Source organism: Aspergillus pseudotamarii (genome assembly GCF_009193445.1).
Source record: "Aspergillus pseudotamarii strain CBS 117625 unplaced genomic scaffold BDV38scaffold_26, whole genome shotgun sequence".
Taxonomy (NCBI): Eukaryota; Fungi; Ascomycota; class Eurotiomycetes; order Eurotiales; family Aspergillaceae; genus Aspergillus; species Aspergillus pseudotamarii.
In genome coordinates this window covers 298,577-310,741 of record NW_022475040.1, presented here as the reverse complement: position 1 = coordinate 310,741, position 12,165 = coordinate 298,577, and the positions used below count along the sequence as shown (strand labels likewise).

General features: G+C 46.7%; 3 protein-coding genes across 3 annotated transcripts; 2 read left to right on the top strand and 1 right to left on the bottom strand.

The window, feature by feature from the left end:
• Window positions 1-1,999: 1,999 nt before the first annotated feature.
• On the bottom strand, window positions 2,000-3,699 carry BDV38DRAFT_282881 (Zn(II)2Cys6 transcription factor; the record flags this gene model as incomplete). The annotated part of the gene is made up of 4 exons (XM_032059902.1): window positions 2,000-2,810; window positions 2,863-2,987; window positions 3,070-3,353; window positions 3,408-3,699. 4 exons carry the CDS (start codon window positions 3,697-3,699, stop codon window positions 2,000-2,002), a joined length of 1,512 nt encoding a protein of 503 aa, XP_031913698.1.
• A 1,733-nt stretch (window positions 3,700-5,432) lies between these two features.
• Window positions 5,433-7,324, top strand: BDV38DRAFT_246576 (cytochrome P450). The gene is made up of 4 exons (XM_032054562.1): window positions 5,433-5,631; window positions 5,688-5,838; window positions 5,919-7,167; window positions 7,237-7,324. Exons 1-4 carry the CDS (start codon window positions 5,454-5,456, stop codon window positions 7,270-7,272), a joined length of 1,614 nt encoding a protein of 537 aa, XP_031913697.1. The 5' UTR covers window positions 5,433-5,453; the 3' UTR covers window positions 7,273-7,324.
• A 2,974-nt stretch (window positions 7,325-10,298) lies between these two features.
• BDV38DRAFT_292812 (putative MFS sugar transporter) lies at window positions 10,299-11,990 on the top strand (the record flags this gene model as incomplete). The annotated part of the gene is made up of 3 exons (XM_032062095.1): window positions 10,299-10,392; window positions 10,460-11,736; window positions 11,877-11,990. 3 exons carry the CDS (start codon window positions 10,299-10,301, stop codon window positions 11,988-11,990), a joined length of 1,485 nt encoding a protein of 494 aa, XP_031913696.1.
• Window positions 11,991-12,165: the final 175 nt, after the last annotated feature.

The following is a 12,165-nucleotide window of genomic DNA, read 5'->3' as shown; positions in this document are numbered from 1 at the left end:
CCCCACCCAAAAAAAAAAAAAAAGGGGATGTGGCCACATGGCCCAACAGGGGTGTGATGTTGATTGCCTCAGGCGGAAATGTCCACCAATAAGGCCAAAACGTCAGTCCCTGAATGTACGATCGGCAGATCGTCGCCGCTCCTGAATTTCATTATACTTACTACAATCGTGCATACCGGCTGATAATAACATTTCTGCTCAGCTAGAGTAGTAACAGATAAGATTACTTGGGCAAAATTCAGCCACCAATTAAATAATCGCGTTCGCGTTGAAGGCAGTGTTATGACGCTGTAGTACGTACTACATTGATAGCAAGGTGGTATCTACGTATGCAGTAGCTGACTGGCTTGATTGCTTAATTATACTAGTATTAGTGTCACGGTTAATGTCGGGAAGCCGAGGTGCTACTCCGAGTGGTCAACTCCGAAGTATGCCTCCCTACTATGATAGAGCGCCATTTGATTGGAACGATATGTCTCATACATTGGACCGAGATACTACTAGTATTGTTTACTTCGGTGCTAGTGTTATCGTCCTTGCTTAATGGTCGAAAATTAGTATCACTCTAACTACCAACTCTTTCTGATATCCAATCGATATATTTGCTCACAAGACTTCTACATGGAGATATATCCAACCCACCAAGTTCAAGACATATTCTTCTCTGGACCCAATATCCTTTTTTTTAAAAATTATTCATCACACTCTAACAGGGGTACGACGTTCGCTAGTAGAAGAACACCGGTTTAGGGAGGGGAGGGGAACCCCCAGTGTATCGCGTTTTAAAGACGACTAATATCATTGCATGCCTAAATGCCCATCAATCCTAATGTTAGATTCTTTCTAATACCACCTAAATCTAGCAAAGCGTAGGTATTGAGTTGAGTAGCCAGAAGAAATCCACAAAGGCACCTACCTGAATATTCTTACTACTCCATAGCTTGGAGCAACGGAACCTCTATTTGCAGATAATTGAGAATTTATTTTTCCAATGAAAGCGAAGTACCGCGGCACCCTACATATATCAAGGCTAGAAATGATAGCCCCACTCACTGATGCAATGCTACATCTAGCTATCAAGAGCCTATACTTGGAAGTGCTCCCTAGGCTTAGAGAATTTTAGAAGACCAAGTATCGCGGTCCTGCGCAATGTGTCTCGTCGTATCTGAATCGCACCGGAGATTGTCATAATATATGCTGAGCTATCTCAATACCCAAGCTCATAATTAGCAAAAATGATGATGCGGCGCATCTCCCAGGATGGCGGTCCATCCGACAACCATTATCTTGTCTTTGAGTTGGGAATTTCAAAGGACGTTAACTGGTTTGCTACCTCTAGAAGGGTTGGCCTCGCAGGTTCTAACTTCGAGTGGTCACAAGCATTTCTCGATGCTAAACTCTTCGACGTCTTCTTGGTCGAGGCAGTGTAAAGCCTAGCTTTACAGGACGCATCACACATGCCGCTATAATTTTGGACGTAAAGGCTTGCTTTGTGGTTTCGCACCACCTAATTTCTAAATGTCAAACATTAGCTCTTCTACTCTAGTATCAAATGGGTTAGCGATGTCGTCAGTACCATTCCTTCGAGCAACACTATCCTATCAAGACAAATCACTAACCCATCTCTGAAGCTGTTACCGTAGCTCAATGTCGTTAATGTTGGCAGTTGCAATCCTTCGGGCCTATCAGCGGGTACAATAGCGATTCGGTTGCCGCTGGTCACCACAGCCTTGAACAGATGATTCTAACTCCGCAGGACAGCAGTAATAGAACACTGCCATTAGTAGAAGGGAGTAGGTCTTGTCATGTTGTATTGACTAAAGACTGTGAAAGACTTGTACGAATAAAGATGTACTCGTGCAAGCTGACGCAACGTATCCATGTGGGCAATTAGTCCTAGGCTATGATTCAGAACGCCAACCGTGCCTGTTGAGTAGTTGGCTCTTTCAAGGTGCTCATAGCCTTTCATGATGTTTTTTGCGACCCTTTGTAATAGTAATCAAGGCGATGCCACGTCCATGCCCCATGAACTTCCATTTGTACTGGCTGATTCCGGTTTGCTTGGCACCAAGCTGATAGGTGAGATGCATAAAAGCTCTCCGCCAGCGTTTCCTGGTGGGGTACAGGCGCCGGGGTGATACATAGCACTGAAAATAGTGTCCCAATGAGGTCGAAAGATATCTTCGCCCTGCAGTGTCTCCATCCACAGGATATACTTGATGCGGACGAGGACATCGCTCCAATTACTCAGCCGTAGAGAAGCAGCCATAATCCGCGCTCTCTCTATAAACCACTGATAATCGGATGTGCCAACTGAGGCCACCATGCCGATTGCAAGAAGCCAAGCATCAAGCGAACCATACACACAAGAAGTCGATTCGAGTTGCTTGAGTTGATGTATAAATTGGATGACAACGTTTTTCATCATGGCGGCATGGGAGTAATACGTTGGCCCATGGATGATGAACATGTAGAGTATGATTGCGTAGCGGATACATTCGGTGATCGATGATGACTGAGGTCTTTCCGTATCCGGTGCTGTAAGTAAAAGTCTGTGTATGACAAAACAAGTGAGGTCATGAAGTCGTGTGGTTGGGAAATGTATCCGTTGCGCCCGCTGGAAGGCATTGCGAAGGCGGATGAAGACATTCCTGACTGCGTAATCGACATCCATACTGATGAGTTCGGATGGATCATCATAAAGGGAGGTGGGATCCAACTGCCATTCTGGAATAGGCGGTATGCCATCTCCAATGCCGACATCATCTTGGGTCTCGAACTGAGGGTGGCCCATGACGATCATTGATACCCTATGATGCATGTGAATGGTATAGCCCTTAAGATGAACAAGGCGACACTTACCAGCTGATCATCCTCGCGGTAAGCGGGCTTGTCTGCCTCACTGAATTGATACCACCTCGCATGTTGACTAGTCTTATTGCCCCGTCAACATGCATTTGGCTGACCTTGATATTGCCCTTACCAAACTGGAAATGGTGCCATATCAGCAATCAGTTCGGAAGGGAGATATGAGTCTTAATAGAAGAATAGTTCAGGACGGGGTCTCACTTCGATAGCTGCCAAGGTGATTACGGAGTTCATAGTTCCATCTTGTACCGCCAACGACGTGTCTTCAACTTTGCGCCGGAGTAAGGAGACAGAGTCAGCCATGAGAAGTTCCGAGGTTTGAAAGCCCTTCTGGGCCAACAACTCTTCGTCAAGACATGCTGTCTGCAGCGAGACATGAAATAATGCCGGGTCGCCCAGAGCAAGTGGCCACCAAGAAATGAGAAATGGATTGGTCGTTGGATTTAGGTCGAGAGGATAATATTGAAAGGCGATCTTATGAATAACTGGATTTGGTAAGTTCAACTTTGATCGACAACATTGAAAGGGAACGCACGTACAGCTATAGATGAGACGTTGTACTCGTTCCCGGGGAAGTCTCGTCTGCGGGTATGAATCGAAAGGATCGAGAGAACCAAATCTGTAGGCGGTTAAAGTGCCGGATCCATCAAGGAGTCTTGATGATCCGCCATCTCCCCGCCCGGGAGCTGCCGGCAACGCCGTCAAAGGCTCATTCGCATAGTTGCACTGGACATTGCGCTTGATACAGCGGGAGCAGCGCGGCGTGCGGAGGTCGCAACTATGTTTTGATTTGGCACACGCAGTACAGGATCGGCGAAGAGTTTGGCGCATTTTTGAGGAAGGGGAGTTGAGTGTAGGTGGAGACAGCCGGAAGACTCAGGTACCAAAAGGCACGTACGTGCTGGCTGTTGAGCCACGCGCCAAGACCACCCCATAAACAACACCCCCACTTTTACCCGGGGTCATCGCCCCCGATCGTTTCCACCTTCGAGATACAATCTGTACATCGAGTTCTCAAACTTCAATTACTAATACACCAGAGGCGATATCAGTTCTACTTAAAAGCCAGCCTTGGCTTGTCAATCTATGCAACCAGCCATTGTAATATACTTAGTATTAAGAAAATCGTTATACATCATCCACAATAAAACTAGCATGACTCAGTCTATTATCGATCTTCAAGTTGTGATGCTGAGTTCTACACATATTACCTGTTATGTACGCTTGAGATGGATATTAACTAGTACTCTATTTATTACTGAGATCTGTACTCTATAGTATTACTATTGACATCTGAGCTAAGTTGAAAGTTGTTCTTATCGCCTAGATCAGTGGGCGCATCTTGAAGCTATTCTTTGTGAATAGCAACATATATTGAGCCCGGGGGAAATGAACATATAGTAGCGGGAATATCCTGTTCGAGAATACACCACACAGCCTAGGCCTTCTTCGGTATCGTCTTCAATCTGCAGCCTCCGATCTTCGTTACAATAATAGATGGCCGGATGGCTACCTTGATTCAAGCAACAATACAATAACAAGTATTGCATATACCTCGATGCGATTCATTTGTCAGATTCGATGCCATTTCTAGATCTCACTCGTCAGCCATATGGCTTTAAGGTCTCCACGACGTTTTAAGCTTAACAATCCTTGTCTACTTTGAGATAAGCGTGTGCCGGTTCCTACCCCAGCATAGCTTCTGATTTAGCTGCTGATTTCGTATGTTTCAAAACAGGAGTGACACCCTAGATGAGTCCTTGTCTAGTCATATAACTATTTCATTCTCCCCTAGCTTTACTAGAGTAACTATAGGATTCGTAGATTATTGAAATGGACTGCCGTCTGGGAATATATTAATCGTTATCGACGTCTCCAATCTTTACTATGTACATACCACGAGATGTGATGAATAATAGAGGAATTGGTTCTTCAAGAGTTCCGCCTCACTTTCCCAAGTAGCCGAAGCTTTGAACACTAAACAGCTGCTAATGATATAGCGAAGGGGAGTGAAACGATCACATGAAGCGCTCTAGAAAGCGGGATAGGGGTATATCTTTAGTAGGGTCTAGGATGCAATGGCAACACAAGTGTCTTGGTTGATATTCTCATGAATCCTATAGGCAGGAATACTAGTAGACGGTTGCTAAGCACGCCACTTGGGCAATCATCATTCCGTGGTTGGTAGACTCTTATGATTGGACCAGGATACCATAGTAGTGCGGCCGAAAGAGGACTAGACCCCGCCGACTGCATCTGTACGACATTCGGAGTCTAGTCCTAATGGGGCAATGCATGTACTGGGATCTGATCCCCTCATATTGAAACTCACGCCATCACCAAAGAATATTCCAGGACTCGTAAACCAATTGGTCCTGAGAGGTGGGTCGAGAAATTCTACCCTCTCATCTGTTTTGTCAGGGGAACGGACCACCTACTTTTGGCCCGCGCTAGAAGAGGAGGGATGTTGTCTCTTGTTCGATCATTCATGTAGCGTTACCGAAGACCGATCCCATCTCCTTATAAAAAGTCCTGGCGTGCCCCTTCCTGACTTGCCAGACGTTGGGAAGTGTGCCCCTACCACAATGGATGCCAAGATGGCTACTGAGATCTTAAACACCACCAGCGCGCAGCCTGAGGCGCCGCAGTCATGGACCTACAAGACTTCCCAGTTGCAAGGTGTACTACCAGAATTCCTGGCAGAATGGTCCGCCTGGCAATACGTCGTGACGTTTCTGGTTGGTTTAGTGCTGTATGACCAAGGTATTTAGCAAAGTTGATAACATAAACGCCTTTCACCCTTCTGACTTAGTCCCTAGTCTTGTACCTCAAGCGAAAGGGTGCCCTCCCTGGTCCCACATTCAAGATTCCGCTCATGGGCCCGTTTATCCAAGCGATATATCCAACTTTCGATGGATATCTTAAACAGTGGGCTAGTGGACCTCTCAGTTGTGTATCCATCTTTCACAGGTGCGTTTTCACGTTCATCGTGATTTTGCCAGGACTCGATAAGTTCTTGTAAACAACCGTACTCATGCCTCACTTTGCAGGTTTGTTGTTCTCGCGTCCGACCGCGATCTAGCCCATAAGGTTTTCAAGTCGCCTGCATACGCCGAGCCATGCCTTGTACCGGTTGCGAGAGACATCATAGGTCACAAAGCATGGGTTTTTCTTCAGGGTAGAGACCACGCTGAGTACCGGAGAGGTTTGGTTCCTCTGTTCACCAGCAAGGCTATAGCCACCTACCTTCCAGTTCAAGAGAGAGTACTGGATGACTACTACAACCAGTTTGTTGCTGCTACCAAGGCGAATCAGGGCAAGCCGATGGCATTCATGACACTGTTCCGCGAGATCAATTGTGCGCTTTCCTGCCGCACCTTCTTCGGCGATTACATATCCGATGGTCAGGTAAAGAAGATTGCCGATGATTTCTACCTTGCTACTGATGCCCTCGACCTGGTCAATATCCCTTTGTCGATGTATGTCCCGTTCACCAAAACCTGGCTAGGGAAGCGGACGGCCGATGCTGTCCATCGGGTGTTCGCCGAATGCGCAGCTAAATGCAAGGCAAATATGGCGAAAGGTGCGACACCCACGTGCATTGTGGACCATTGGGTACTCCACATGATGGAGTCCAATCGGTATCGCGAGAGAGTCGCCGCGGGGGAGACCAACTTGGAGAAACCCAAGAACATGATCCGCGAGTTCACGAATGAGGAAATCTCAGACACGCTGTTCACCTTCCTCTTTGCGTCCCAGGATGCGTCCAGCAGTGCCACAACCTGGCTATTCCAGATTCTCGCCCAGCGGCCTGATGTACTCAACCGATTGCGAGAAGAGAATCTGGCCGCGCGGGGCGGTGATAGGAACAAACCATTCGATCTCGCCACGTTAGAATCCCTCACCTACACAAATGCAGTCATTAAGGAGCTCCTCCGCTACAAGCCACCCGTCATCTTCGTCCCCTACCTCGCAACAAAGGACTTCCCCATAACGTCCGACTACACCGTCCCCAAGGGCTCCATGATCATCCCTTCCTGCTACCCAGCTCTCCACGATCCAGAGGCCTATCCCAATCCCGATGTCTTCGATCCCGATCGTTGGATAACTGGAGACGCTGAGTCCAAGACCAAAAACTGGCTCGTATTCGGTGCGGGGCCGCATGACTGCCTCGCAAGAAAGTACGTACCACTGTCCTTAGCAGGTATGATTGGAAAAGCGTCGTTAGAGCTCGATTGGGAGCATCATCCCACGCCGAGGTCGGAGGAGATTAGGGTGTTCGCCACACTGTTTCCGATGGTAAGTACACGCTACTTAAAGTTGTTCTCGTATGGTCTGGTTCGTAATTTGTGCTGACTGTCATCATAGGATGGATGCAATCTGCTTTTCAAGAGGCGCCCCTAGTATCGCACCGTTTCGCAATTCAAACTTCGATTTTGTTAAGGGTGGTGCACTTGTCTAAGTAAAAGGTTTGTAATAAAGTATAATGATAATAGTTCAGCCATTTATGAGTCATGGTTTCTATCCATAAACTACCCTTAGAAGAGTACTGTGCCTGGGTATCTCCTACTAGGGATCCTACTGGATAATGTAAACCCTCAAAAGCTGTAGAACCCATATAGCTAGCATGCACCTCTGAAATAAGCCCTGTTGTAAAAGTTACTTAACTACAGCGTCTTCAGAGCTATTGTCTGACTAAGAACCAGAGATCTCCACTTCGCCATTCCATCATCATGCTTGTCATTTCTGTCCGAGTCGGCAGTTCGCTGTGCTCTCTATCTTACGACGTAGACTGGCTTGGACCTGGAGTATAATTAAATGCAGTACAGGGATATTGTAGTCCTATTAAATGCACACGTTGTTGGCTAACACAGGTATCCATTTGCTCCCATTTGTTGGAGTGGGTGGAAAGTACTCTACTCGGTTTATTTACTAATGCACCGGACATGCAAGGAACAAGGGACTACTAGTAGTACTGCTAGTTTTCGTTCTACCTCGGTATATTACGAAATGGAAATAGCATGAAACATGGATGCACTCCACCTAGCAAACTTCGCCTAGTAAGGCCTAGATTTCTCGTATTTACTAGTAGTTCTTTGACACCGAGGGTGGAATTCGCTAAGTCCTATCCAATCATAGCAGTAGTCGATACATGATCCTATATCCTCTGATCTCTCGAAAGGTATCTGTATGACAGATTATGTCATCCTATTATCGGAGCTCGCTGTCCAACTCATATATGCAGGCTTCATACCAAGTACCATATACGCAGCGTGCTCAGAGGGACTTTCGAACTACTAGGGTGTATTCCAATATATTGAATCGTCCATCGGAGCATTAAGCAAAGAACACTTGCAACTGCAGGTAGCTATAGCGAGGTTGTGATTAGCAAATAATATTTGTTGTTGATCTTTATACAGATTTGTTTTGGATGATACGTCGTGGTTGGCGATCACTTCTCGTATCGATGTCTATAATACGGAGCACCGTCGGAGTTGAAATCCTGCGAGCTACTGGTAATTTCCTGCATTTAACCGGACTTATACATACTAAGCAGTCTCATATCTAATGCTATAGTTAAGCCACTGTCTAATGTAAGCTTATTCTTGGCAAAGTAATACCATTCATGAAAGCACGGGTACGTTTCACATTCTCAGCGTTTGAGCTTATCCTTGTTGCTCTAAGCTGCGTCTAGGCAAATAATGTAGCATGATCATATTAGCAACAAGTCTGAGGCCCGCAGATACCAGCCCATTACTTCGCCGCTACTTGGATTGTATGTTAATGCTCATACCTCATGAATTCCTAGTAGTTTATACGTCCCTAACCAAGTTTGTGAGTCGTAATCTCAGCAGACATATCCAAATTCCAGTATCCTATCTGGCTGAAGGTAATCCTTGTATGTCAAGTCTGCGATATGCAGTTCAGGTATCGACCAAAGCCCCAGGCCGCCATACCTGCCTTCCATTCCAGGCAACTACGCTTCCCTTTTTCGACTACCTGACGCAAACAGATGAACAAATTCGATCCTAACACTACCGTCAGGGGTCCTGATGGTGCAGTGGTGGGTAGCTTGTCTGACTATTGACCTCGGGCTCCTTGATTCGACTCTCGGTCTCGACAGTAAGAATCCTTCGGGGTTTTCGTAGCCCTCCAGTACGCCCTTTTGATGCGAGAAGGAGGGTGAGCTTTTTGTCATGTTATTTTATTCACTCTGGTCTATCATTTTCTCTTTCTCTACTTGCCTCTTTTTCTGTTTATTATCTTTCCATCGGTTCTGCTCCTTTTCTTCTTCTCTTGCTGTCAACTTGCTCTCTTGGTGTTTTTCTTGATCATGAGTGCCTAAGGTCCTAAGGCTAGTAATACCGGGACCCTAGCTAGACTTAGTGTTAGGAAACAGCGGCGTCCAACTACCATTCCAGTGCTTACTCTCTGTCAAATAATTACAGTTCCTACTCTTCCACCTCAGCAGCTGCTATCCTGAATCAACCTCTGCTACTGTTGTCTTTGACCAAGTCAGGTCTCGGAAGCTCCATCGATGTAAATCTTTCGATCCTGATTCCGTATAGGAGTGCTTCGACACCCTAGGAGGTATATACACACTTTTATCAATATTGTTCTCTATCTATGTTTATGGGTCTGACTAAATGACAATCTCCTAACAGCAATGTTTACAGTATCTGGAGTGGAGACCTCACCCATTATCCATGGGGAATCCATGTCGATCATCGCCTTTTTGTGGGGTAAGGTAATCGACTCCACATTCTGATTGAGAATCTGCGATCAGAAGCCGCGACCGCACGAGACTTGCAAAGATCATTCTACACATGTTTTCGTCATGAATTATGCTTCTTTCAATGGAGGTCGATAGTAGCTACTATATATACCTCTCCAGCCAACATGTTTTAGACCATCTCGGCTGGCGTTGGTCCGGCCTGACGCTCTCGAGCCGTCTCAAGCACGCCATCCAATCCATGATTCGACCAATCCGCAGCCAACTAGTTTCGTCAGGACGCCTAAATAAAAAAACACCCTCCTTGGAGCATGGAGCTACCTCTATCTTACTATCACAAGTCCCGAGCGGGGAACAGAACGATCTACCGATAGCTTGCTCTTTGTGGAATAATGGTCCTAGGAACGACCCATGACTGCATCTTATTGCACCATGGATATCATATCATATGCTGTTTTTTGTCATCTAAGTGGATAGGTAAATTCCTAGCCTCCCCACAGCCTTGTGCAGATGACACGCGGCAGCGGCAGTTGCGCAAGGGGTGTCAACAAGCTTCTGGCGGCTCTCGCAGTTGCTTTAAATTCTATTACGCCCTGATTGCCATTGCTTATTGGATTCTCGTTCATAAGACTACCAAAAGCCTTCCGCTGCGGCGCCACTATACCGAGAAGACGGCTTGTTCAAAGCAGAACCAACTATGGGTCGCAGGCTCGGCCTCTTCCGCGCCACGTACTTGGCGTCTGCCAGCTGCATGGGCTCTTTTGCATTCGCATTTGATACGGGTGTTATTAGTATGTCAGAAGCTACTGTACATATACCTTTACTGAATAACAATGTTTGTCTAACTCAACCATACAGGCGGTGTCCTCACATTGCCATCCTTTCAGCGAGATTTCCGATATAGTAATTCGCAGCAAACGACAGTCAACTCCAACGCGGTATCAATTCTTCAGGCTGGGGCATTCTTTGGATGCTTCTTCACAATGCCCATAGCCTCGAAGTTAGGCCGCCGCTCTGGGCTCATATTGAGCTCGCTTGTCTTCACCGTAGGGACCATCTTACAGGTTATTAACGCTCATACCCTGGGAACTTTCTACGCTGGAAGAGTAATTGCTGGGCTTGGTATCGGCGCCGCCACGACGTTGATACCTATGTATGCTGCAGAAATGGCCCCTAAAGAGATTCGTGGAAGACTCGGGGCCTGTTTCCAATTGTTCTTTGCCACTGGGGTTATGGTCGCCTATTGGGTTACTTACGCCGTATCGAAGAACCAGCCAGATGCCACGAAGCAATGGCAGATTGCGTTGGGCCTGCAACTACTGCCTTCCACTTTGCTTCTACTCGGCATGTGCACAGTTAAAGAGAGTGCTCGGTGGCTTGCCACGAAGGGAAAGAAAGATAAAGCATGGGAGTCGTTGAAATGGGTCCGTGGAGGTGAAGAAACTGAGGAACTCCAGAAGGAATTTGATGAAATCATTGCCGGCATCGAGGAAGAATCTCGTGTCAAGGAGAGTTTCACCATCCGGGAGCTTCTTCTGCCAGTGAATCGTTACCGCATCTTCATTGCTTTTACAATTCAGTTATGCGCCCAGTTGACGGGAAATACATCCCTCGCTTACTATGCTAATCAGATCTTCGAAGCCGTGGGAGCGGAGGGCGAAGCTAAATTAGTGACCGGATTTTTTGGCGTGGTCAAAGTAGTTGGAGTATGTATTTTTCAACTGTTTGTTCTTGACCGTGTTGGAAGACGTATTCCGTTCATGGTTGGAGCATTCGCAATGGGTTCGTTCATGCTCATCATTGCATGTGTTCTGGCGACCCATCCCACACAATCGGGCGGGTCCAACTCTACGCCAACGAAAGCGGGGATCGCTATGATTATTATGACCTATGCGGAGGCCTTTAGTTTCAACATGTCCTGGGGGCCTCTCCCATGGCTGTATGTCGGTGAGATCTTCTCTAGTCGTACACGAGAAGTGGGAGTAGCCGTCGGTGCTGCGTCGCAGTGGTTGTTCAACTTTATGATGTCGCAGATAACGCCACACGCCATCACCAACATCAAATGGAGAATGTTCCTGATGTTTGCGATTTTCAACTATGCGATCATAGTATATTCATGGTTCTTTCTGAAAGAGGTATATTTAAAAGTCTATTCCTTTGTCTTCTTTCATTCTCTCCTAAGGGGAAAGAGGGGGTTATTCCCCAAGCTCTGGGATGTGACTCTGCCATTTCGAAAGCAACAAGTGGACCAGCTAACGGTTTACTCTCTGGCCAGACATCCAACCATTCATTGGAAGAAATGCAAGAGGTTTTTGGGGGAGGTGACCCTCCAAAGGAGGCCAACCTCGCTGGAGAGAAGGGCGAAATTGACGCCACGGTGCGACCATGAGTGGGACGCATGTCCACATGACTGTTGGCAGTGCGATTTTATCATTGGTACTCTTAAGGACGGACTGGTTATAGATCAAGTTAGTTATTTCAAGTGCTTTAAGGGGGAGTCTTAATGATTTGTAGAAGCTGAATCTAACTCTCTCGCCCCTGTGCCTAAAACCGTTGGAATATGC

Excerpts from the sequence above, each read along its gene's own strand:
- BDV38DRAFT_246576 (XM_032054562.1), top strand. The coding sequence starts at position 5,454 with ATGGATGCCAAGATGGCTACTGAGATCTTAAACACCACCAGCGCGCAG. Across the intron at positions 5,632-5,687 it reads TTTAGTGCTGTATGACCAAG|TCTTGTACCTCAAGCGAAAG; the intron begins GTATTTAGCAAA and ends CTTAGTCCCTAG. Across the intron at positions 5,839-5,918 it reads TGTGTATCCATCTTTCACAG|GTTTGTTGTTCTCGCGTCCG; the intron begins GTGCGTTTTCAC and ends CTCACTTTGCAG.